Genomic DNA, 25,833 nt, shown 5'->3' with positions numbered 1-25,833 from the left:
AGTGCAATGTTATATTATAGAACAGTTAAGATAGTGAGTCCCCCTCTCCCATTTATATTAATAAGTGATCCAAGTCCAAGTCTGTCTCCCACATTTTTCTTCCTGTCCTTTCTTTCATAGCCTTGGCTTGGAACTCATTATGTAGAACAGGCTGCCCTCAAACTCAGTGCCACCTGCCTCTGCCTACAGGCACTAAAGGCATGCACCACCACACCCAGCTCCCTCAGCCCTCCTTCAGTTCCTGCAAACTCCAAGCAACAACTCCTTTCACACATATGGCACTCCTGATTATCCTGTTTTCTCCCTTCACTCATCTGCCTTCTAAAGACATTGAAAGTGAACCTACTTATGGTCACCTCAACAGGTTCACACCGCGTGCCACAGGGTTGGTGACATTTAAGACAGGGCTGGTGACAGATGAGATGTGGTGGTCACTAGTTTGTACTGACTGGGCTTTCTCTTTTTTGTTTTTTTTGGTTTGTTTTGCTTTTTTGGCTTTTGAGACAGGGGTTCTCTGTATTGTTTTGAAAGCTGTCCTGGAATTTGCTTTGTAGACCAGGCTGGCCTTGAACTCACAGAGATCCACCCGCCTCTGCCTCCCGAGTGCTGGGATTAAAGGCGTGCACCACCACCACCCAGCCTAACTGGGCTTTCTTACATCTTCCAAGATTCCTTAATGAGATGGTTTTCTAGAATCTTCATCACCCTAAAATACTCTATCTTTGTGCCACGACTTTGAACTTTCATCATCCCTGCTGCCACCTAAATATACCCTTCTAATGGCTGTGTGTATTTTCTCTTTGGAAAACTCACACCAAGCCATTCCTCAGCATATTCCTTTCCTTAGATCCCCCAAAGAGCTTTGCCGACAGCCTAGTGGCCTCTGGGCTAACTCCAACAGACTTTTTCCCCTAATTACTCAGCTGACTTACTCAATATCACTTTTCCTGGCTTCCACGGCTCCACTTTCCAAAGAACTTATTGTCTCATCAATTATTCTTTTAGCCACACTCTACCTACCAGTGAGGTTGCCCAAGGCTTGGTTCTTGGGCCTCATCCTTGTCATTTTCCAGCCTTCGTTGCCTTATAGCTTCATGTTTATGACTCACAAAGTTTATTTTCAGCTTAGATCTCTTCTGTGTCCCTCAATTCATGCCTACAATATTTCAAACAGAACATCTGATTTCTGTTTTAAGCTCCTCCTGTTAGTAACTGGTCCCAATCCTAGGTGGAAGGTGGAGTCATCAGTTTCTGTGACTTCCACATCCCATACCTGAGAACTTCACCTTTCTCTCTGTTGTTAGCTTAATGCTGGTCTGGGCCACCTTGACTCTTATAGATTCTCTCTGCCTCCAGTCCGTCTACCCCATCATCCCACACTGTAATTACTCCAGCTCTCCCACCCTCATCCTCTGATCCAGAGAACAGGCCCTTCTCCTTCTTGCCTGCTCTACAAAACATGCAAATCTTCCAATGCTCCACCCTTTAGCTTCTAGTTCAGGACCAGTTCACATTTCTCAAGCATCATTTGCTCTCCATGCTACACAGCTACTTCCTTCTTTCCCTACATCTCTGGAAAACCTTTCCTGATTTGTGCCCAAAGCATATACTTCTCAAGTTCCCTACTTGACCCTGTATTTGTTTCTTTCATAGAATTAAGACTTAAAAAAGTTCCTACTAGCCGGGCGGTGGTGGCGCACGCCTTTAATCCCAGCACTCGGGAGGCAGAGGCAGGCGGATCTCTGTGAGTTTGAGGCCGGGCTGGACCGATAGCCTCCAAAACAATACAGAGAAACCCTGTCTCGTAAAAACAAAAACAAACAAACAAAAAAGCCGGGCGTTGGTGGCACACGCCTTTAATCCCAGCACTTGGGAGGCAGAGGCAGGTGGATCTCTGTGAGTTCGATGCCAGCCTGGTCTACAGAGCGAGTTCCAGGACAGCCTCCAAAACAATACAGAGAAACCCTGTCTCGAAAAACCAAAAAAAAAAAAAAAAAAAAAAAAAGTTCCTACTGTCAAACAGGGTGTAGTGGCACACACCCCTTTAATCCCAGCACTTGGGAGGTAGAGGCAGGTGGATCTCTAAGCTTGAGGCCAGCCTGGTTTACAGAATGAGTTCCAAGACAACCAGGGATACACAGAGAAATCTTGTCTTGAAAAACAAAGTTCCTACTGTTGTTATCTGTTCCAGGCCTGGTATAATGCAGGCACTCAGTGAGCACAAAACTCTTTTTAAAAAGTGGGCCAAGTGGAGTAAATATACTCTTGGCAGGGTAGAAAAGGTCAAATTTAACAAAAACTTTCCATAGCCCAAGTACATTGGTGATGTTTTTCTGAGGCAAGTTCTTGCTATGTATATTTAGTCTGGTCTTTAAATTCTCCTGCTTCTTTCTCTTCAATGCCAAGACTATAAACTGCACTATCATCCCTAGCAGATAATGAAGTTTTGACTGAAGACTAGCATCAACAAAGACCCAAAAGCACAAAGCTCTAGAGAATGGGGTGATTGAGCTCAAGGGCTGACAGATATTGAGGGCAAATTAAGTCACACTTGGGTAGGATACTTACAAGACAGGACTGAAGAGATAAACAGATGACTCTTGGATGTGATATGCTTTGCTAATCTTTTAAGTTTCCAAAATGTCATTTCTTCCATCCAGAATTCTCCTCCTCCAAATTCTTTCCACCAAATAGTATCTCTTCTATGTAACCTGTGCTCTATTTACACACCCACCTAAGGACTGAAGATGTTACCTGGTAAGCCCAGCTTTTTTCAATTAAAATTGGAACAGAGAGACAACTCAGGTGGTAAAAGACTTGCTGTGAAAACACAAGGATGGAGTTCAGTCTCTAGAACCCATATAAAGGAGTTGGTAGGGTGGTGTGTAGGTTTGTAATCCTTGGTGCTCAGAAAACAGACACAGAAGAGCCCCTAGGGCTTTCTGGTCAGGTAGCCTAGCCTAATTGACAAACTCCAGGGCAGTGAGAGATTCTGTCTCAAAATCCAAGGTAGGGCTGGGAATGGTGGCAAACTCCCTTAATCCCAGCATGTGGGAGATTAAGGCAGGGGCAAGTAAATCTTTGAGTTTACAAAGTGAGTTCCAAACCAACCAGGGCTGTTTAGTGAGATAGTCTCAAAACAAACAATAGGTAGGCGGTTCCTGATGAACGGACATGCCCACACAAAACACAATAAAAAGTATTCGGTTTACTCATCAGAATTCTGTATTTCATGAGTGCTCTGGAACTCAAGCAGTAAACTGGTTATCTATCTTACAAATGCTACAAAGATGGAGCTTGATGCCAATCAAATCTCATGTAGAAAGCAACAACAAAAATTCTCATGAGAAGTTAAAATTCTCTCTTACCCAGTCTACCAATCATAGGAAAGGATGCATTTACATTAATAAAACCCAGGGCTGGCAAGACGGCTCTGTGGGTAAAGATGCTTGCCACCAAGTCTGACAAACTCTAAATGGATCCCATACGGTGGAGAGAATCAACTCTCACAAGTTGTCCCCTGACTTCCATATGTGTCACGGCATGCTTGTACACACACACACAAAGTAAACAGTTAAGAAAAAAACCTCAAGTCCTCTGCCAATCTTCTTTCCTGACCTTTTAACTACAGTCTATGGATTATATTCTATTCCATCTCCCCTTCCTCAGCACTCCAACCATATAGAAATGAATCAAAACCCTCGACTTGGCCCAATTATCTGTTCACTTTCTGTGTTGGTTCAAGTAAGGGGTGGCATCATCCTTGGGGATCACCTAGGTGCAAGGAAGAGAAACCACTCAAACTAGTTAAACAAAAGAGAGAATTTATTAGGCAAATATACTTGCAGAGATTCCAACAGCTGTAATGGGTCAACAGCTGGAACCACACCTTTCTACAAGACAGAACATGCTTCAACCACACTCTAGTTCTGGGTTCTGCACCATCATGAGGGTGGTCCTCCTCATACCCTGCACCAGGGACTAGAAAGTAGGTTCATTTCTGCTTGCCTTTTGATCTTTATAATCCTTTATGCTGGCCTCAAACTTGTCAAGCACATGCTGGCAGACATTCATGAGCTCATTCAGGCCTTTCTGAAACGGTTCAACAGCTGGAAGGTTACCCCGTGTCTGAATTCGCAAATTAATTTTGCTCTCTGAAGGATGGGTCGTAGTGTAACCACAAAATTCCACTTCCGGGTTCTTCATGATCATGTACCGCAGAGAATTTCCTAGGGTATGGTCTTCCTCGTGCAGTACAAATGTCACACACTGTCTATCTGTTCCAGCTGCCTGGACCATTTCCAAGGCTGTCTTCCTCTCGCCTTCGGCCATTGAGGTCTTCAATCCTGACATTTTTCTACACACACATTTGTTTGTAAGAATGAGATCATATGGAATACCGTTTTGTGATTAGCTTTTTAAGATTCACCACCTCATTTTTCTTGCCTCCGAAACTTCTAGCCATAAATATTTAACTCGAGTTTCTCTCTACTCCATTTGATATATTGCCCACAAGGGGAGTCATCTCAGAAAATAAACACAAATGTTTGCAAAATCTTTCTTTGAATAGAGAAAAGGAAAGGGGCAGAGTTACAATAGGGTAGGCCCTGCTGAAAGATGAAAAGGGAGTTGACAGGCATAAAAAACACGATTACTTTAGCATAAAATGGCAACCACAAGTTATTAAGGTGGCAGGCTCAGTTATGGCTTCCCTTTGAAAGAGGCAAGGAAACTAGTAAGTCAAAGGAAGTGAAAAGTTTAATAGGAGCAAGAAATTGGCGGACAGAGAGAATTTACGAGTAGTCTGCACAGAGCGGAGATTCAGTAACTTTAGCCGACTTAACATGCCAGCACCTCCCGGTGCGTGACCTTACACGAGGCAGTTCTAATGGGGGTGGCAGTTTGGCACTTAGAGCTGGATTCCCAACTTCTCTCCCCTCCAGGATGGCTAGTGTCCCTCTGAGCTTTTCTGGATAAACAAACCCACAGCTTCTCCTCCCTCTTCCCAACCCGCCCGGCTCTACTCTCGATCCTCCCTTCCTCGGCGCCTCGGGTCAGGCCTAGCCGCCCCGCCGGGCCGCAGTCGGCCGCGTGCCTGGTCGCTACCCGCTTCGCTGGCCCGACCCGCCGCCCCCTCCACTCTTCCCCTCCAACCTTACCTCTCCAGTTCCTGATCCTCTTCCATCGCGAGGGGCGGCTCCAGGAAATCCTCAGGTGGTGCTGCCGAAAAGGACGCTCTTCCCCATATCTCGAAAGATGCGGGCGAAGCAGGAAGGAAGAAACCACCGACGGAAGAAGCGGATGACGGAAGGAGGGGGGCGGAGCCGCAGCGGCGCGGCAGGACCGGACGGAGGGGCGGGGCGAAAACAGAACACGCCCACCCACTCGGCCACGCCCCTGTGTGGGCCGGACCGCTCACCTGGAGCTGCAGAAGCCAGGAGGCTTCGAAGCAAGCTGTCCCCGTGTGCTGGCAAGAATCAGTCTCTCTCCTGTCGCCCCCAGACACCTACTGTTTAGGGTCGGAGTTGAACCTCTGATCTTCAAGACCCTCCAGGGACCGTACTGCCCCGGGACTGGCTTTTTCCCGGACTGGAGTCCTTTGGAGCCTTTCGTAGGGCACCTTGCAACCTTGAAAAAGCAGACAGACTTGTGTGCGGAGATGACTCATCTGACCATACTGTGGTTTACAGGGGGCATTTTCGCCCCTGGGGTGCAAATGCACATCTCCGTCAAGTGCAAGGGCAGCGTTTGTCTTTCTTTTGGGAGAGAAGTATGAGTTTGGAGCACCGCCCTCCTTCTCCAGGAGCTTGGACTTACCCACTGTGGACCTGCGGTTCCTTTCCCCTTTGATCCTAAGGAACCGCCCTTCTCTTCTCCTCAGGTGCATCCTCCCAGCTCCCACCTGACTCTGGCCAGGCTGGGTCCCCGCCCCACCCCAGCTGTCCTCTCGCGCACACCTACACATCAGCCACCCCGCACCACCTGTTCTCCCTCAGCCTGGTCGCGCAGCCCTCCCCTCCCTTCAGCTGTCCCACGGCCGGCGCGGCGCTCCGGGGTGCATGCAGACACTTCCCGAGCGTCTTCTCTGTGTGTGTCTGAAGGGAGAATCCGGCCGGGAGCGATGGCGGAGGGCGGAGCGTGCTCACTCTAACTCCGGAGTGATGAGCAGGGCCGGTCCGGTCCCTAGAGCTCTTTGATTGGCCGAGCGGCTCAGAACCGCTCTTAGTCCCGCCTTTCTCCGCTGCTGATTGGCTCAGGTGCGTGTCGGGTTGGGTCCCTGCGCTCGCCCCGGAGGGGAAAGGCAGCAGGGGCGGTTGAGAAGTGAAGTCTTGGCCGGACTTTGCTTCTCGCCAGGAAATCGGCGGCGGCGAGTCCCGGCGAAGCGGAGCCGGGCGGCGTCCTCGTCAGCGCTCCTGCGGGGGACCCGCCGCTTTTCCTGAGTGAGTTACTTCGCCTCAGGTGCGGGCGGTGACAGGGTGTGGCGTCGGGGTAGGGGGAACCGCCAGGGTCCGCGTGGAGTCCGGCCCGGCCCGGTGCGGGTGCCGGTTCCCGGCGCCGCGCTGCGGGTCTGCGCGACGCTCGCTTTTTAAAACGGGGAGCTCTGGGGACGAGTTCTTGCACTTCGCGTCTACACGTTGTCGGGAGTCAAAGCGGCGATAGCTAGCTGCCCTCTGGTTTTGTTCCCTGGAAGGGATGAACAGAGATCCTTCTCGTCCCAGCCTGTTGCGGGAGAATTCTCACCTTTCCCTTCATGCTAGAGACAGATTTGACGTGTTTGGGGGAAGGGGAGGATCATTTCCAAAATATGCATCTCGGTTTGGAAGCATTTGCGCACAAAAGCACAGCTTGGGAAACAACATTGCTGGCTTTTCAAAGCTTTCTGCCACGTTTCACACAAGGACTTTTAAATGGAATATTAGATTATTCCCGTTTACATTTAAGATTGTGTGTTTGCCAGAGCCTAAGGACGCTTCCGCGTGGCTTTATCGAATCAGTTTTTCTTTTCTCACCGTGGAGCCCCGGCTGGCCTGGAACTCACAGGATCTGCCTCCTTCTGCCTCCTGAGTGCTTGGGGTTAGAAAGACGTGCGCCCCCACACCCCGCCAATTTTTCTTTAAACACTCACACACACACACACACACACACACACACACACAGAAACCAATGGCAAGGACAGTTGGAGGAATCTGTGAGCTCCAGTTGATCCAAACTGCCTTCACTTTAAGAATGTCACATTCTTGTAGCCACAGTACTTAGAAATTGGCCTCCTTCCCAGGACACATTTTGCTTTTTCTCTAGCCTGTACAGTGACACAGCACAGATGAAGTTGGATCTCAGTAGGCCAATTCTGTTTGCTTTGATAGATTTGAACACCCTCCCCCACACTTTGAACAAAAGGACTTTGGCAGGTAAAGAAGGAAGGTGAGGGGGATCTAGTGTTCTAGTTGGCTGTTGGATCATTGCCATGTTAGCCTGTCCAAATTCCACGTGAGTTTTCCCATAGGGGTCAAATGTAGGCCAAGTCAGACCAGCACTAGAATCACATTGCTTTGTTTTCAGTCCACTGCTCAATTCTAATTCTGTATTTTGTTCCTCTATAATCTTCAAGTCTGAACCTTTTCATTGAATATACATTTGGTGTCTACAGCATGCCCAGGCGTTGGTGGAAAGGACAGGATCATTTCTTGCCTAAAGTTGCTAAGGGTCCATATACTTCTTAGTTCTCAAGGTATTTTGGACAAAGTGTTGTAGGAACTTGAAAATATTTCTGCCTAGAATGCATCAGAGAAACCATAGGCAGTCTTCAAATTGGTATGGGCTTTCTCCAGGAACATCCTAAATGCTTATGTCTATAGAATGTGACATTATCTTCTGTGCACATGGCTGGTCTGAAGAGCACAATGTTTGGGGTTGAAGTAATGGTCAGGGCTGGTTTGCTGTTCATCTTAGGGTTCATGACACTTTCTACAGGAGATATTCATATATTTGTTGAAATGATAAAAAGAAAGGATTTTGTATATCACATTAAGGCATTTGGACTTCATCCAGTCCATGATATTGAGGTGTTAATTTCAGGCAGGAAAATGATGTGGTAAGATTTGCATTCCATAAAGACAACTAGAGCAGGCTGGAGGATGGTGGTGGTCCAGATGAGAATCGAGAGACAGAATGGGGGTGGGGGGCTCTACTGTGTAGTCTCCGTGCATATAGTCTGGGCTTGGAAAGATTTTGTCACCCTCTGGGCAGCCTCTGTTCTTTAGCATCTTTGTCTGGTAGGATTTGGAAACTTGAAAAAATAAAAACAAACATAGCTATGGCTCAGTGATCAGTAAGAACTTAGCCCGTGCTGGTTGTCAGTCTGAAGAAAACTGGTGTGGCATTCAGGAGGAGGTATGGGCTACTGGTAAGTGACTAAATTAGTGAAAGACGGACTCCTGGTTTTTTGTTTGTTTGTTTGTTTGTTTGCTTGCTTGCTTTTAAGACCAAGTTTCACTGTGTAGCTCTGACTTGCCTGGGGAACTCACTATGTAGACCAGACAGAGATCTGCCTGCTTCTGCTTCCTGAATGCTAGGATGAAAGGTGTGTGCCACTACCCTGCTTTTTTTTGGAGGGGGAGGGAATGGGTGTGGATGAGGTAAGCTGCTCCTGGAGAAAGAAGAGGGTCAGGTTCTTTCAGTTGATTTTAGAATTGCCATTCTATCTGAGTTTTGATTCCCTACCATGAAGGAAATAGTCACAGTACCTGTTTAGTAAGGTATGAGGATCAAGTGAAATTACGCATATAATGCCCTTGACACAGTCTGTGGTGCAGCCCAAGTGCTGGATAAATATTAGCTGTTCCCTTAATGACAACAAACTAGTGAGATAGTGGAATGTTAGAGGCTTGAAAAGGAGCAGTTTCAAACACCTGGTGATATCGTGAGAGGAAGGGAAGTGGAAGGACAGTCAGTTCAGGATCAAGTTCAGCTCAGGATCAAGCGTGTGAGAAGCTACATGCATGGTTGACATGTCACTGCGAGTGTTGAATAGACATTGACAGGAGAGGCCTGGAAAGAAGAGAGAAAGGAAAAGAACTTGCATAAGCCTTCTTGTGTGTGTGGTAAGCTCTGTGTGAGATCTAGGGACAGGGAAAGCAAATTTCTGGGGAAGGGGAGGTGGTGGCTGAGGTGTTAACATGGAGCAGCAGGTGTTTGAAGTGCATTTTGGAGCTGGGCATGGAGACACACATCCATAATCTTGTCATTCCAGAGGCTCTGACTCAAGATTACCATGAGTTTGAGGCCACCGTTGGGTGCAAAGTGAAATCCTGTCTTTAAAAATGAAAAGAAAACCAGCGCTTGGAAGGCAGGGCCAGCCTGGTTTGCATATTGAGTTCCAGGCCAGGGAGAGCTGCATGGTGAGACCCTGTGCTGTCACTCCTACCCCACCAAATTAGTTTTGGCTGTCATCAAAGGAGAATTCCAGGTTCCTAGAGTCTGTTGGCTCTGGTTTTTTTCTTTCCCTCTTCCTGAGCATCACTCTCCCATTTCCATCTGCCAACCCAAATCCTTCTTTCTATGCAGAACTGTGTAACACACAGTTCTTGCTTCCTGAGCTACAGTTCCTTCCAGATCTGCCAGTTCTCTCTCTCTCTCTCTCTCTCTCTCTCTCTCTCTCTCTCTCTCTCTCTCTCTCTCTCACACACACACACACATTTGTGCACACACGCCTCACACACAGGATTGTAATTGTAGAGTTCTCCAGGTCTAACTTGACTGCCAAGAGGCCTAAGAGTTTCACAAAACAAATCTTTAGCTTTCCCGAGAGGTTTCTTTTGCTGAGGAAGCAGAATCTGTAGAAAGCTCTGAGGTTGAGTAAACTGTTGGGTGGGTTGGATCCAGAAGATGAGAGCTGTGTGTGTGTGTGTGTGTGTGTGTGTGTGTGTGTGTGTGTGTGTGTGTGTGTGTGTGTGAGTGAGGAGTTGTTCAGGGGACTTTCTCTAGTGCTCTCCTGCAGAGTGATACACCCAGCCTGGTCTGTGTATTGTAGTTTCTATCTGTTAAGAGTCTACACTTCCTAGAGCAAAGGTCTCATCTGTTTTTTTCACTGTGAATTCCCCAGGTATGTAAAAAAAATATTAGTACGTGTACATGAGTGATTGGGTTCACCAGCTTTGTTCTCCATATGTTTGGTCAGAGGGAAAAGAAAAGAGAATGTGGTGTGACAAGGAAGCCTACAGTACTTCCAAACCTATAAGAAGATATGCTATAATTATTCACTTTCACAGTTCACTACCGTAGCTGTGGGTGTGGTGAGTTCTCCAGCGGCAGAGATAACCTGTGTGTCATAGGTCAGTACTGACTGCATGACACACAGGAGTATAACTTTGTTCACAGGTTACTGACCATAGTTTTCTGGTTACAAGCAAAGCTACAGGGTAAGTCTCTGACATCTTGGGGAGGACAATTGGGGTCTAGACAAAAATGGAAAGGTAAAGTATTACAGGCTTCTCTTCCCCTAGCCTGAGCATCTTAAAGTTCACCCCAGCATACATTGCCTTCAGTAGAGAAAATGTGTTAGTGGAAATTTTGGAGTGTTTTAGTGTTCGTCTGGGTAGGAGAAATGAGAAGTTTAGGTCTAGGATAGCCAGGGCTATATAGAGAGACACTATCTGATGGGGCTGGGGGAAAGTCTTTTAAATAACAAGGTCCCCTAAAGTGAACTGTGGTGAGAGTTTACAACCAAATTTTGAGGGCCATAATCTTAGGTTAAGAAAAAAGCTGTACTTAACTATAATGAAGATTTTTGTGTTGGCTGTTAGTAAGTCTGAGAAATGTTTACCTTCCCCATCAGGATTTTGAATTTAATTTAATTTCAATTAAATTTAAATATAATTCTTCATCAGAATCTTGTCAGTTAAACTATATAAGTAACCATGGAATAATTTGCATGGAACATTTCGCCTCAGTCATCTGTAAGTGTTCTAAACACTGCTATTTTTCTTCTGTATGGGTTCAGTATTTACACTTGAGTTTTCGATTTAATTCTGTCTGCCAGCTCTGTAAGCATGTTCTGTGTGATTGGTGCTAAGCTGTGAAACACAGAATATGTTCTCTACCTTTGGAGCCATTGTAGTCCTCAAAGGCCTCCAGTGGAGGAGATGATTACCCTTGGCCTCTACTTCCTCCACTCTTCAGCTCCAGTAGCTGCAGCTCCGCTGTGCTTTTACTTCCATTTGGTTCCTTGGTGTTTCCACGGTAGAAATGTACGTCGCATTAAACCTGTGTCCGTCACCTGTGCCCACAATCGCCCACCTGTCCTTTCTCAGGCCCACCCTCCCTGGGGCAGTCATATCTGCTAGGCTTGCTGTCGTCATGGTCTGACCCTGAGCCCTGGCTTAGCATCTGGCATGCTTTGCCCCCTCCAGCTTGTCTTCAGCCCCGCACTGCCTTTCCTCTGGTCTGGGAACTCTGTCAGCTGCCCTCCTGCCCCCTCATTCCCTGTGGTTCATTCTGTATCTGCAGTGCTCTGATGTGGACCTGAGACAGTTCATCAGAGAATAGAGACCTCATCGCACAAGCTCTACTGCGGGTTGTGCTCTCAGTACTGTAGTAACTAGCCAGATTTGGCTGTGGAGCTTTGAAACGTGACTGCTCTGTACTGAGAAATACAGCGGTGTAAGATACAAACCCCATTAAAATTTCAATAATTACATCTTGAAATGGCAATGTTTTGGATGCACTGGATGAGATAAAATACTGAATGCAGCTGGGCGTCGGTGCCGCACGCCTTTAATCCCAGCACTCGGGAGGCAGAGGCAGACGGATCTCTGTGAGTTTGAGGCAGCCTGGTCTACAGAGAGAGTTCCAGGATAGCCTCCAAAACAAGACAGAGAAACCCTGTCTCAAAAAAAAAAAAAAAAAAAAAAGCAACAACAACAAACTGACTGCAGTTGCCGGTTGTGTTTTTAAATGTGGGCATTAGAGCACCTGAACTGGTGGAATAGGCTCCATATTCCTTGGCACAGTGCTGGGGTAAGGTGCTCTCTGTCTGGAGATGTGATGAGGGGAACGAGCCTTTTTTCTGAAGAATAGGACATCACTGAAGCCTTCTCTATGTAAGTTTACTTGAAGGGATGTGTGGATGAGTTGGGGAAAAAGAGAAGGAGTGGCAGGATGGGGTCAGGGAGGTGTGCGGGGCCTTCTATGTCTGGTTAGAATTAGTGAGGGTTTCATTCTTTGTCACTCATGCATTATTCCAAACCTTCACCACCCACACTCTTTAACCTACCCCCTAGGTCTTCCTGGTGGGAATTTGAGGTAGCCTGAGGAGAACCTCAGGTTTTTACCCTTCCCAACTTGGCTGCTGAAGTGTCAGGTCTACCGAAGGCTGGCCCTGAGCTGGGCCTCAGTCCCGTCCTCTTAAATCTCTTTTGGGAGTACTTTGTGGTTTAATTCTGCCCTTTTCCCTCATTCCTCTTCCGCACCAGTCGGTAAAAATGCTCTAATACTAGCCATAAAGCAGACAGTTCCACTGACCCCACGTCTCCCGGTTACTGTTCTCAGTAGCACACATTCTTAAAGTCTTTACTATATTGAAGTTTGCATAAATGTGCCACAAAATGCCTTAATGTGCCATTACAAGATACTACCGAGTTTAAACATTTTTTGTCCTTTGTTATTTGAATAACTTTGTAATTCTAAATGCTAGATTGAAGTATTTAGCACTTACACATCAATACGGATGCTAAATTTTCAGTGGTAAGGGTAGTTGTGGCTCACCCTTTAATCCCAGCACTCGGGAGGCAGAAGCAGGCGAAGCTCTGTAAGTTCAAGACCAGCCTGGTCTGCACAGTGAGTTCCAGGACAGCCAGGGCTACACAGAGAAACCCTGTCTCAAAACAAAAACAAAAACAAAAAACAAATTTTCAGTGATTTACTGAAAGGAATCCTGCCAAAATAATGCAAATTTACCAAAACCCCCTTGTTGCTTTGGCTTTTTTCCCTAAGCATATGTAAGGATATTTATTGTGCTTAATGTACTAGAAACCAGATCTCCGAAAGTTTTTTGTGTTGCAGATGGACACTATTTCCATGTACAACTTTCCACTCCCTCCCCGAAGCCCCCAGACATATCATTTACTTTCTGTTTCAGTGCATTTGACGACTTTAGGTGTCTCATTTGGGAGATGGGGAATGTTTCCAAACAGATTGTTTTACCTAGTGTAATGACCTCAGGGCTCATTTGTGTTATAGCATGTGACAGAATTTCCTTCCTTTTTTTAACGACAGAAAATCTTCCAGTATAGAATGCACCACATGTTGTTTAGCCATTTCTGTGCAGTGGAATTTGGACTTCTTTTGCCTCTCAGGTGTTTTGCACGATGCACCTATGAACATAAATCACAAATGGCAGATTCCCGGAATGGAATTGATAGATGGAGTGTCAGTTCTATTTTTAACATTTTGAAGAACCTACTGTTTTGTAGGGTGGTTGTGCCACTCTACAGTCCCACCAGTGGTGCAGATTCTCGCTCCCCTAAGGTGCAGCCGCACTTTCTGCCCTCTGCTCTATTGGCTATAGCCATCTTCATGGCTGTCAGGCAGCATCTTTCTGTTTTGATCTCATTTCAATGACAATAAGTGATATTGTACATCTTCCTATATTTGGTGGCCATCTGTATATTGCTGTAGAAAAGTGCTGTCCAGTTCTTAATTCACTTTTGAGTAATTGGAGTTTCTTTCTCATGTTGGATATTAACTCCTTTCCAGGTCTGATTTTAAATAACTGTCTCTCATTCCAATGATTGCCTTTTCACACTTCTGGTAAGGTCATATTTTTCATGAAGATTTTACCCTGATTTTTTTTTTCTTCTGAGAGCTGTATAGTGTCAGGCCCTTACACTGAAGACTTTAATGGCTATAGAAATAAGGGAAGTTCTAAAATACTTAGATTAGTTTTGACTTGGAATGGGGGTGGTTGATGGCAGGGATTAGGCTAGGACAAAGCTCCAAAGCCATTCATTGAAGTATACCGTATTATTGATTTCTCTGTCCTTTTAACAGAAGCTAAAACAGAATCAGTGAGGTCAAGCTAGTTATGGGAGAGCCGGTGCTGTGTCCTGTGTCCCTGTTGCTGGATATTTAATATCTTTGGTCAGTATCTGCATCCATGAACACTGTGTAGTAGATTTCAGAGTATCCTGAGCAGGCCTCATGTGAAGTTTGTGTCGACACCATTCATCGCTCTTATTTTAGACTTTGTGCTTTCACTGTAGATAGGGTATTTAATATGCTTAAATAGACTGATTTCAGATTTTACTAAAAATAGGTACAATTTTTCTGAAACTCTCTTTAGTGTTTTTCCAGGTATGGTATCACATTTAAGTGACTTTTTTATCTTTGAGGAAATACAATAGCATGAGAAACCTTCCAGGGTTTATTTCGCAAATATAATTAAAAAAAAAAAAGGCGTTTTAGTTACTTTTACTGCTGTGGTAAAATACACTTACAAAAACAAGGGAATGGAGAACAGGTGTATGTGTTTTGACTCATAATTCTAGGGTCTCCTGGGTCATGGCAGCCGGAGCTTGAAGTGGGTGGTCATAGTGCATCCATAGTCAGGAAGCTGAGTGAGCCGGGTGCTCATGCCCCGCCCTCCTCGTTCTTACTCAGTTTAGGCCCATGATGCAATGCCTCCTGTATTCAGGGTGCTTTCTCACCTCAGTGCTCCTAACTTAGACATGCCTTCCAGACATGTTTAGAGGAAAAACCTGAGCTAGATGTGGTGGTTTCACTGGGTATGGCTCCTGTAGGCTCATATGTCCAAATGCTTGGTCCCTAGTTGGTGGAATTGTTTGGGACAGATTGGGAGGTGTGCCTTGTTGGAGGAGATATGGCCTTGATGGAGGAGATATGTCACTAGGATGGACTTTGAAGTTTCAAAAGTCCAAACCAGGCCCAGTAGTCTGTCTTCCCTCCCCTCCCCTCTGTTAGTGTTCAGACATTTATACTGGCCTGTCCTTGGGGTTCTGACAGGATATACCCTCAGCTATAGCCACTAAGAGCACCACCTGGGCACATTCACTGTGTTCCTTTTTAAAGGGGCCCTGCCCACTACCTAACCTCCCTCCCTCTCTCCCTCTCCCTCCCTCTCTCCCTCCCTCCCTCCCTCCCTCCCTCTCTCTCTCTCTCTCTCTCTCTCCTCCTTCTCCCCCTCCCCCTTGTCTCCTCCTCTTCCCTTCTCCTTCTCCCTCGTTCCTCTTTCCTGCTTGCTCCTGTCCCTGGAGGCTGGTCTCCCCACTCCGCTTTCCCCCTTTTATGATCCTTTTCCCTAATATAACCCCCTCTGCTTGAACCCTGTCGCATGGTGTCTTTCTCTCGAGCTCTGCTTTTCTTAAATTACAATACTCTCTCTGCCTGAAACTTTTAAATCTGATGTTAGCTCTCAGCTGCTGCTCTGGCTCCATCCTTGCATGCCTGCCTGCCTCTGTGTTTCCTGCCATGAAGATCATGGACTAACCCTCTGGAACTGTACGCAAACTCCCAATTAAATGCTTTCTTTAATAAGTTCCTGAGTCATGATTTCTCCTTACAGCAATAGAAAAGTAAGGCACTAGATAACCCCTCATCTATGATTATGCTGGAAGCCCATTGCCTAGCTTGTTCTAGACCTGTCATGTTGACAGTGTTAACACCACAGTACAAGACTATATTTATAGCAAAGATATTTTTTTATTTTTTTTAGTTATGAATACATTTTAGAGAATACAGAAAGAAGGAAGGTGTTGTGTGCCATCCAAGTGTTCAAGAGGGGATACTCAGAGATAGTGAGGCTTTTAAGACATGGGGCCTAATGGATGCTGTTGAGGTCAGTTGGAGGCAAGCTTTTCAAAGGGATTGTTGGTTTTCTAGAGTAAGTTTCTTCCTCTCCTCTCTCTCTGTCTCTCTCTCTCTGTCTCTCTTTGTCTCTCTCTGTCTCTGTCTCTGTCTCTCTCTCTCTCTGTGTATATACTCACATCTGTTTGTGATTCTGTGTGTGGGAACCCTTGAATGGGTGCTAAAGGACAACTTAGGTTGTCATTCTCAGGAACACCATCTTCCTCCTTTGAGTCATAGGTCTGTAGCTCATCAGGTCAGGCTAGCTGGCCAGCTAGCCCCTGGAATCTTCCTGTCTCTATTTCCAAAGTGCTGGGATTACGAGTGTATGCCATCACACCCAGCATTATTGTGTAGGTTCTGGGGCTCAAACTCAGGTCCTTGGCAAGGCAAGCGCTTTATAGACTGATCTGTTTCCTCAGCTTTGGAGTGGGTTTTCTATGACATCGAGTTGTCATAAGAGCTCAAGCCTGGCCCTTGAGTGGCACCTCTGCCTTCCTGTGTGAGTTTGTCTCGTCCTCTCTCCTACCCTCTGCTTCTGCCATTTTTTTTTTTTGGTAAGACCTTCACTAGAGAGTCTTAGCCTTGATTCTCCAGAACTGTTAACTGAACTAGGAAAACCTCTTTTCTTCACAAAAAGTAGCCTAATTCAAGCATTTTGTTATAGCTATGAAAGAATGGTCAAATCAGAATACTCTGTTTTTAATTGTGTGAGTGTGTGATGCATGTGAAAGTTACAGGACAACCTATAGGAGTTGATTTTCTCTTTTTGCCATGTGGGTTCTAGGGATTGATCTTAGGGAAAAAATTTTTTTGAGAATTTTATTAGATAAACCCTTCCCTCCATATAACTCCTTCTGTACCCCCTTCCCTACATCTCCTTCTCATATTCCTGCCCTTTTCTGTCATGATGATGATGATGACAATGTATCCTGTGTGAGTCCAGTTAGGTAGGGCTGCCTGCATGCACACGTGTACAAGGTTGACCACTGAAGCATGCACAGCCTACCAAGGGGCTCATCCCTGAAGAAAACTGACTCTGCCTCCCTCCCGCTGTGACTGCCTGTATCTCTTCCAGTCGGATGGAGCCTTGTGACCCCTCTTCCCATCTGTGCTGCAAGCTGACTGGTGAGGTCTTTGCAGGTCATGTTCAGGTAGCAGTGGCTGTTGAGAGTTTGTGGGTGCAGTATCCCCGTCATGTCCGGAAGCTATTATTCACAGTAGTCCTCCTGGTCCTCTGGCTTAGACTGTTCGGGCCCCCTCTTCTGCCATGTTCCCTGAGCCTTGGATGTAAGGGTTGTGTTACATATCTCCCATCTGGGCATGGGCACTCCACAGCCACATACTCACTGCATTTTGGCAGTTGTACTTCTTTGTAGTAACCTCCATCTGCAGCAAAAAGATGTCTCTTTGTTGAGGGTTGGGAGCTGCACAACCAAGAAAGCCCTTTAGTTCCAAAGCCAGCGGACTCTTACACATCATGGCCGGCTGTCAAGTAATGTTTAGTAGCTAACTGCTCCTGTTATAAAATGTGTGCCTGTGATGACTTTCTCGGTATGGCTTCGACCTTCCAAATTTGGCAAGCTTCAGGTTGCTTTTCTGTGGTTTGATCCTGAGTGAAACTTGTTCAGGTGGAAGCAAAACAGACTATTGTGTAGTTCAGTTCTTACTCGTGATGTTGCGTGGCGACCCTAAACGCAGACAGCCTTGTAGAGGCTGAGAGAAAGCTTACAAACTGTGAGTAATGAGCAGTCTTACATGGAGATAAACTTCACAATTATGTAAGTCCTAAGGTAGCTATCTATGTATCTGGGTGTATTTTCCCTGCTACTGTAATGGCATTCCCCCCATTCTGTTACTGGATATTTATTGAATATGTAGATGTTCCAGGCTGTGGTGAGAATGTGGCAGAGTTAGATCAAAGGTCCTTTCATAGAGCGTACACACTGGGTGTGAGGTGGGAGCAGCCATGTGCTGTTTATTAGATACATAAACAGCTAAGTACATCTATGGAGGTTAATGATAAATGTCACACGGCTAAGAAGGTGATGTGGTAGATCTGGGCCATCAGCTGGGCTGAAGTCTATAGTGGTCCCCACATTTCCTGTTGGCTGTTAGTCTTTTTCACCAGGGAACCTTGTAAGCAGCTCTGTCACAAAGTCGTGCATGGAAGCCAGCATAGGGCCTTGTGCATCCTAGGCAGTGCTCTAGCACTGAGTCACACCCCAGCCCCGGCCACATCACCTTCCCCTTGCACACCCTCTCCTGGAGGTTTCCCCCACACAAGGAAAATGGTTGAAGAGCAAAAATAGGAAGAAATGAAAAGAAGTCAGGCATTTGGGGAAGTCAGTCTTGAATAATTAGCTTTCTAATGAAGATGGGAGTGTGTTTGTATTTGTCAGCATCTCAGCTGTCCTTCTCTTATGAATGAAGAAAAAAGAAACCCACCGGTTATTAGGGGAACAAGGAAAATGATGTTGTCAGTCCTTGAATTTGCAGTTTGTTTTGAAGTGTCTCACTTCTTAAAGCTCACCCATGTCACTGTATAGAAACTGCAGTATGTAATTTGGTTTGTCTTAAAATTGATGTGTAAAACTTTTGTGCTCTGCTGGCTTTGGTAATGAGGATTTAGAGTGTGATCCATGACTCATCAGCTGACGGCCTGGTACAGTTTTAGAAACAAAGGAGGTGATAGCAGATTTCCCCAAGCAGCGGGGGTAGAAGTACAAGAAAAAGATGACTTTGTGCCCGAGTTAGTGTGGTTAGAGCTGTGCATTGAATGGTTCTTAGAAATATGTTGATTCCAGTAAAAATTTGTCTCCTGTAAAAAGGTTTGTATTAGCAGCAAACTGGCTGCGTTTCTCCCAGTTTTGAAGTATGAAGTAGCTTTGCCAGGGAATGTGGCACTTGCTGCTTAGGTTTGTTTTATATACTAATTGTTAAATCAAAGGGATGAAGCAGAGATAAAGTAGTCTGGTTCGGGGCTCACCACACATTGTCGGGGTTCTGGGAAATTGTTTCCTTTTCTTTTGATGTGGAAATCTCTGTCTGCTTTGTCTTTAATTTTAACCATGTACCAAGTTCACCTGGCTTATATTTTCTTTCTGTCGCACATTCCTTTGCCCCTGTTGCAGTATATTACACGAGAAGTCAGCGTGCACAAATACATATTTAAGAGTCTCATTCTCCCTCCAGGGCCCCAGCCACTTACTTCCCACAGGATGACCATTGCTAGCTGTCAAAGGCACCCTGGGAGGGCAGCAGTTTGCACCAGAGGTTGAGAAAGCCGGGGACGCTGTGTTTTGCACAAGGTGAAGTGACTTCCTGTGTTTAGAAACCAGAGCTGCTTTACACAAGCCATCTTCCCCTGCACTATACTGGCTGTGTGAGGAGTGAAGGTTTTCATGGACTCTAAACTGTCTTTCCTCCTTGCTGGAAACATTGCTAGCTATTGAAGAGGTAGAGTCCAAGTGTAAAATCTGCATTTGTATTCTTTAACTCAGAACAAGATGATTTCCCAGAAGAAACTCAGAGTAATTGTTTAGGTCAAATCCAGTAGCCTGACTGGACATGGTGTCACATGCCTGTAGTCCTAGCATTGGAGAGGTAGAGGCAGGAGGATCAGGAGCTCGAGGTCAGTCTTGGCTACATAGTGAGTTTAAGGCCAACAAGGGCTATGTGAGACCCTATCTCAATTGTTGCCCCCTGAGACAGTTTCTTTGTGTAGCCCTGGCTGTCCTGGAACTCACTCTGTAAACCAGGCTGGCCTTGGTCTGCCTGCCTCTGTCTCTTGAGTGCTGGGACCACTGCCTAGCTAGTTCCCTCCCTCCCTCCCTCCCCCCACCTCTTTCTCTTTTTTCTTTTTTCTTCTTTTGTTTTTGTTTTTTTTTTTTCTAGGTAGGGTTTCTCAGTGTAGCCCTGGCTATCCTGGAACTCACTTTGTACAGCAGGCTAACCTCGAACTCACAGAACTCTGCCTGCTGGGATCTGTAGGATTAAAGGTGTGTACACCACTACCTGGCTCAAATGTCTGGAAACTCGATTTGTAGACCAGGCTGACCTTGAACTCACAGAGATCCACCTGTTTCTCCCTCCATAGTACTGGAGTTAAAGTCATGGGCCACTGTTGCCCATCTTTCAAAACTATTTTTAAAAAGAGAGGAGGAAAAAGTAAAAGTTTTGTTAAAATGGCAAGGGAATGTGGATTCTTTCTTGTCTCCTGCATCTGGGAATAGTTGCCTTTATGTTCTGCTTTAGGTCATTGCCTAATTTTGAGACAGTGCTTGGGAGGGTGAGTGGGGAAGGAGAGTAGTTGATTCTTCATGGCTGAGGCTGTCAGCAAGGGCTGAATTCAGCTTCATTAAGTCCTGCTTGCAGCACTCCAATGAGATGTGCACTTGCATGGTACTGTGTTTTATATGGAATCTTCAGAAAGGACTCTCTCACCAGTTCAGTTGAAAATGACAGCTAGGAGCATGCACAAGGAGAGGTTGCAACAGGCCCACCGCATCTTAGAAGAGGGGTTCTTTTGAGGCCCTCCCTCCCTTCCTCCTTTCCTTCCTTCATCCCTCCCTCATTCCCTCCCTCCCTTCCTTCTTTCCTTTTCAGTTTGTGGAGCAATAGAGATTTTCACTTTTTTGTCATGAAGTAATCCAATAATAGAACACTGGTAATGAATCTTCATAGGAGGTGTTTCAAAAAGAAACTCAGCAGGCTTGTTGTGTTGCAGGCACATTTTAGACAGACAGTGGAGAGGAAGACCCTATCTGCTCATACTGTGTTCTGGCTCCCATTCTTAGGTCTTGAACATTCTTACTGTGTACAGTGATGTTACGTGACTGAGATTTGTGTGCTGTTTATAGGGTCCACTAAGCCCTTGCCACCCCGCTTCCTTGGTGTATCCTGCTTCCCAGAAGCTGCCTAAGTTTGTGTTCTGGAGCTTTTCTCACAGCCTTCATCTGTGACTTGTGGGTCCAGCTGTTACCTGAGAAAAGGGAGACCCGACATGAGGAAACAGTTGCTCCTGCTAACCGTGTGGTGTGTAGGATTGGTTTGTGTGTGTACCATGCATCGAGATGTATTGGAAGTAGCTGAGAAAATAGGTGGTAATTGTGCCTGAGGTTTTGTTTGTTTGATTTAGAAAACAAAACACTTCAGAAAATGTAGGAAGACAAATTGGCTATTTACAAAGTGGTACTAATAAAATGTCCGTGTTAAAGTTGGGTATCTGCTTTCAAGTGAAGGGAGTACAGTAATTACAGTAGTTTTCTTTCTTTCCTTTTTAAAAATTTTTTTATTCTTTTGGTTTTTCGAAACAAGGTTTCTCATTGTTTTGGAGGCTGTCTTGGAACTCGCTCTGTAGACCAGGCTGGCCTCGAACTCACAGAGATACGCCTGCCTCTGCCTCCCGAGTGCTGGGATTAAAGGCATGTGTCACCAACGCCCAGCATCTTTCCTTTTTTTAAAAAACTGAATTAAAGTTTATGATTCTGTGGTGTAATACCATTAGACTAGTCAGCAGGCATTTCTTAAAACTGTATGCTCAGTTATTGTCATTTGCGTAGAAGAAAAACTCCTATTGAGGAGTGATTTGCCCCTTGGCATATATAATATTGGTAGTGTGTGAAAAGAGGTCTGGGTTTGTGTAACCTGCTGTTGTCACTATTTCTTTGTTATTGGGCAGATGGTACTTTATTAATTTGGACAGTCACCCACTGGGTTCTGTAATGACATTGGTTATGTAAGGCCCTATTGAGAATGGTCACAATGTATTCAGCAGTGATTCCCTCTTCATTTTAGGACACTCTGCTGCTTTGTTCAGAATATGTGGTTGTACCAAGGTGCTTTTTAATTTTAAGGTTGACATGAGGTGTTAGCCTCGTTTCCCCAGAACTTGATTGAAATCATTAGCTTCAATTCTAATGTGTCAGTTCTCTCAGTGTAGAAAACAGAGACTCACAGTGCCCTGCTCAATGTCCAGCTCTCAGTCCATGTCACAGGTCTAAGTTATGGATGAAACAAGCCATATATTGTTGGTTTCAGTAGTGAAAGAGAAAAGTTATTCTAATGTCACAGTGATAATACTTAACGTGATTTTTAATGAGGTACTAGCTGGAAGTATAGGTTCAGTCATATGACTTTGAAAGTCATTAAAAGTTATAGCAGAGCTGGAGAGATGCCTCATGGTTAAAAGCGCCTGCTATTCTTCTAAAAGACCTAGGTTTGTTTTGCATCACCCAATTGGCAGCTCACAGCCTTCTGTAACTCCAGTTCCAGAGCATCTGATGCCGCCTTCTGGCCTCGACCTCTACAGGCACCAGGGACTCCCCAGGTGCATAGACATACATACATACATAAATAAATGAGCACAATTTTTAAAGTTTTTAAAGTTATATTTCCTCTTTTTGCTTTATATTTTATATAATTTATGCTTATGTCATATGGTCTTAACAAAAATATTCAACTCAAAAGTAATCAAAATACCTATTGCCAACCAGTTACACAATGGCTAAAATTTAAAAGACTGTCACCATCAAGAACATGAAACAACCAAAGCTTAGTCCTTCTTGGAAATATAAAAAGATTGCAAAGATTCTGGAGACAGCCTTGCCATTGCTTAGGAAACTAAGCACATACCCTGTGACTCCACCCTTCCACGTTTAAGTACTCACACAAGGGAAGGAAAATACAAGTTCATGGAAGCTCTTGTTCATAGTCACCAAAAATGCAAACAGTCAAGTTGTCTATCTGTAAGGAGCATGTTGTCATGGGGTACTCCTGAGCAACTGGAGGGAACACACATTGATTGATATAAGTTAGAAATAGCAGATCTCAAACACTTGCAGAGCCGGGAATTGTAGGTGTGTGCTGTTCATCCCAGCACTCTCTGAGCTCAGGCTCAACCTGGTCTACATAATGAGTTCCAGGTCAGCCAGGGCTACATCGTGAGACCTTGTCTCAAGGAAAAACCTCAAAAACAACAAAAAACCTTGCTGAGTTAAAGACGCCTTACTCAAAAGAGTATGTATTCTGTGCTCATGATTGGACGGTACCTTAGAATACCCACAACTATGAAGAAAAGATATCGGGGATTTACAGGTTGCTGGAGAAGGCGGAAAAGCAGGAGATGAACACGGGGTGTTTAAATGACAGTAAACTACGGGTATCACTGGCTTCCTGGATGGACTGACACACAGGAAACCTGGGGCAGCCTGTCTCAGGACTCCAATCAAGACACTAGACACTGACTCCCTGGCCCATACCTGGGTAACCTGTGGTGTCCTCCCTGAGGGCCCCAGCCAAGATACCTGTATGTTGAAATTCCTCATTTGCTATTTGGAAAATATTTATGGATCTGTTTGCTCATGAAGGGTTTGTTATTTTATAAGACTTGTTTCTCTTTGCTTAGGTGATGTTTATCTTGAGTATGTCAACTTATGCCTATCTGAGAATTTTTGAGAATTTATCTCTACTGATAATTATATAAAATTATCACCTACTTGAGAAGGTACATTACAGAGCAGCATCACTCCAGCTTATCAGTACATGTCTTTCTTTTCAGCTGTCATAGTTTTCCTCACAAGGTCTTCAGCTCTGTCCTACGTCCATGTGGCTTCTCTGCCGTGGTTATCACTTTACTGTGGCATGGCTTCTTTAGTGACAGGGAAAAGGAAGAGAACAATGGGAAGTTTTCTGATTTCTGAACATGGACTTAGGAATCAGATCAACCAGGGTTTGAGTTCCATCTAGTCACTTTCAGCCTGATCCTTAACCTCTCAGCCTCATCTTCATGTGTAAACTGATGGTCCTGCTTCATGGGACTTGTTCATAGGAGTGATTATATGAAGTGATGCTCGTAAGTAGTTAGTACTGTGTCCAGCATGGTGATGGTGAGGGAATGCCTAAGTCATTGGAAGTGAACCTTAAATTTTGGGGTTTTGGAGAAGGAAGTAAGACAATGTTTAAATGCAAGTAAGCCGCCTGTGCATGCGTGCGTGTGCGTGTTTGTGTGCGTGTCTGTGTGTCTGTGTTTCTATACATGTCTGTGTGTGCGCCTGTGTGTCTATCCGTGTGTGTGTATGTGTGTCCGTGTGTGTGTCTGTGTCTGTGTCCCTGGAACTGCACCTGAGAACTCCATAGTCTTCTCTGAGGATTTTGCGTAGTAGGCTGCTACAGAAAAGCCCAGTATGGTCCAATACTGGTATTTAGAATGGTGTTTGGGAATGAGAAATTGAAGTAGAGCCTCCAGCCACAGTCCTTAATTTCCGTTTTTGTAGTCTGCCCTTTCTCCTTTGTGCTTCTGGGAAAGTCGACATTGTGACGTGCTTTGGAAGTAACCAGGATCTGGCTTCATTAAAGCTTCTGTGCTCCTGGATGCAGAGGATGGTTTAAGTTGCCTCCATGCCCCAAGATAAACTGTGGAGTCAGGAAGCTATGAGTTTGAGGTGTTGGCAATATCGTGGAAGCTGAGCAAGGGCCATGGCTCTGCATTCCCAAAACTGTGGGAGCAGCCACCACACCCCGATTACCATGCACATACCCAACTAGAGGAAGCAGAGTTGGCCAAGTCAGCCATCCCTATCTTCTGTCCAGTTTTACTTAGGTCTTCTGGCATATGAGGCTGAACGAGAATCCTATGCACACATAATCCCCATATGGTCTGCCATCTATTCACAGCACTTACTAATTCTACAGTATGCTTCTACATCTCTGTGCCCGTATGCTTCACTTGTCTTACTTAAGTGGTTAATCTGGTGGTCGACTTTGAGTTTATTGGGAGAAGGAACTTTTCCTTACTGTGCACGGTGCCTCTCACTCTATGTGTTCTGTCCAGGACAGTAGCAGAGCCCTAGAGGATTATCCAGTGTATGAACAGTAACTAGTCCAAGTTGGAATGTGATAAGCATAAAATAAACATTGTGGCGCTAGGGAGGTGACTCAACAATTAAGAGTATGTGTGCTCTTGCAGAGGACTAGGTTCAATTCCAAGCACCCATATGGTGGCTCACAACCAGTATCCAACAGGCACTCACAAGATGTACATATACATGCATGCAGGCAAAACATTAATACATATAAAATAAAATAAATCTATAAAAATTTAAATAAGCACTGGATTCCAGAAATCCTAGCATGAAGAAAGTATTAAGATAGTTCCATATTCTTTTTACATATTGATTACATGGTAACTGATACTTTTGGATATATTGGATTAAAGCATTGTTACATATTATAATGGATACCATCTGTTTCTTTTTAATGTGGCTACTGAAATATTTAAATTGTATGTGCCTCACATTATCTTCCTGTTGTGTCACTGGCTAATTAAAGTCTCAGTACCAGACTAGTCCATAAGGGCAGGGACTATTTGTTTACCCAAAGTAACCCTATCTCTAAGCTGGGTACCTGGCCTGCAACATATAATCAACAAATATTTGTTGAGTGAGCTGTGAATGTTCTAGCGCTTAATTTCTCTCCCTGCCATGTACTATGCTAGTTAACTGATAGGGTGAAACAAGATAAAAAGGTTTTAAGAACACATTCCATGTTACGTTTCTTCATCCTGGTGTTTTCATGGAAACAGTAACCAAAGGACTACCCTGATTTCCCTAGTAGTCTTCAGATAGGATTTTCTCCCATTGTTGGCCTAAGCATGAAAGTTTAAACATTTGGGTGGATGTTTCCTGAGTTTGAAGTCCAATGTATAAAATTTTAATTTGAAAAAAGCTGTTAAATACTCACTTTCCCCTTATATTTGTGAAATTTAAAATAATTTTCATTGTTTTAATTATACCTGATAATTAGTTTCATTATATTTTCATGCATGTATTTAATATACTTTGGTAATCTGCATGCCCTTCCCTTGTCCCCCCACCCCCACCCACACTGGTTCTTTTCCCTTCCCTTCCTGGTCATCTTCCCACCTGCTCTCATGTCTGCTGCTCCTTTGGTGACCAGTGAGCTCACAAAGGTGGC

The 25,833-nt window shown here is 45.0% G+C and overlaps 3 protein-coding genes across 6 annotated transcripts in view; 1 reads left to right on the top strand and 2 right to left on the bottom strand.

Annotated features, from left to right (window-relative positions):
• The window catches only part of LOC121142042 (protein POLR1D-like), a 36,163-nt gene extending 30,874 nt beyond the window's left edge, over window positions 1-5,289 (bottom strand). Inside the window, exon 1 of one of the 2 annotated variants that reach the window (XM_040751379.1) lies at window positions 5,160-5,289. In XM_040751379.1, coding sequence (XP_040607313.1) covers window positions 5,160-5,185 — 26 coding nt within the window. In that variant the 5' untranslated portion in view covers window positions 5,186-5,289. The remainder of the gene's footprint in view (window positions 1-5,159) is intronic. The other variant, XM_040751378.1, reaches the window with a different exon arrangement.
• On the bottom strand, window positions 3,808-5,295 carry Polr1d (RNA polymerase I and III subunit D). Its single transcript, XM_005083185.4, has 2 exons — window positions 5,160-5,295; window positions 3,808-4,357 (listed from the first exon to the last, which is right to left on the bottom strand). Exons 1-2 carry the CDS (start codon window positions 5,183-5,185, stop codon window positions 3,982-3,984), a joined length of 402 nt encoding a protein of 133 aa, XP_005083242.1. The 5' UTR covers window positions 5,186-5,295; the 3' UTR covers window positions 3,808-3,981.
• Window positions 5,296-5,953: 658 nt separating this feature from the next.
• Window positions 5,954-25,833, top strand: part of Lnx2 (ligand of numb-protein X 2) — a 58,678-nt gene continuing 38,798 nt past the window's right edge. The window contains exon 1 of one of the 3 annotated variants that reach the window (XM_040751377.1): window positions 5,954-6,257. The gene's annotated coding sequence lies outside the window, so the exon portion shown is untranslated. Of the gene's footprint in view, window positions 6,258-6,289; window positions 6,460-25,833 lie in introns of those variants that run through there. The other 2 variants (XM_040751375.1, XM_040751376.1) reach the window with 2 other exon arrangements.

This window comes from Mesocricetus auratus, unplaced genomic scaffold (assembly GCF_017639785.1).
Source record: "Mesocricetus auratus isolate SY011 unplaced genomic scaffold, BCM_Maur_2.0 Super-Scaffold_100008, whole genome shotgun sequence".
In the NCBI taxonomy this organism is placed as follows: Eukaryota; Metazoa; Chordata; class Mammalia; order Rodentia; family Cricetidae; genus Mesocricetus; species Mesocricetus auratus.
Note: the sequence above shows the minus strand (reverse complement) of the source record. Positions and strands in the feature narration are given on the sequence as shown.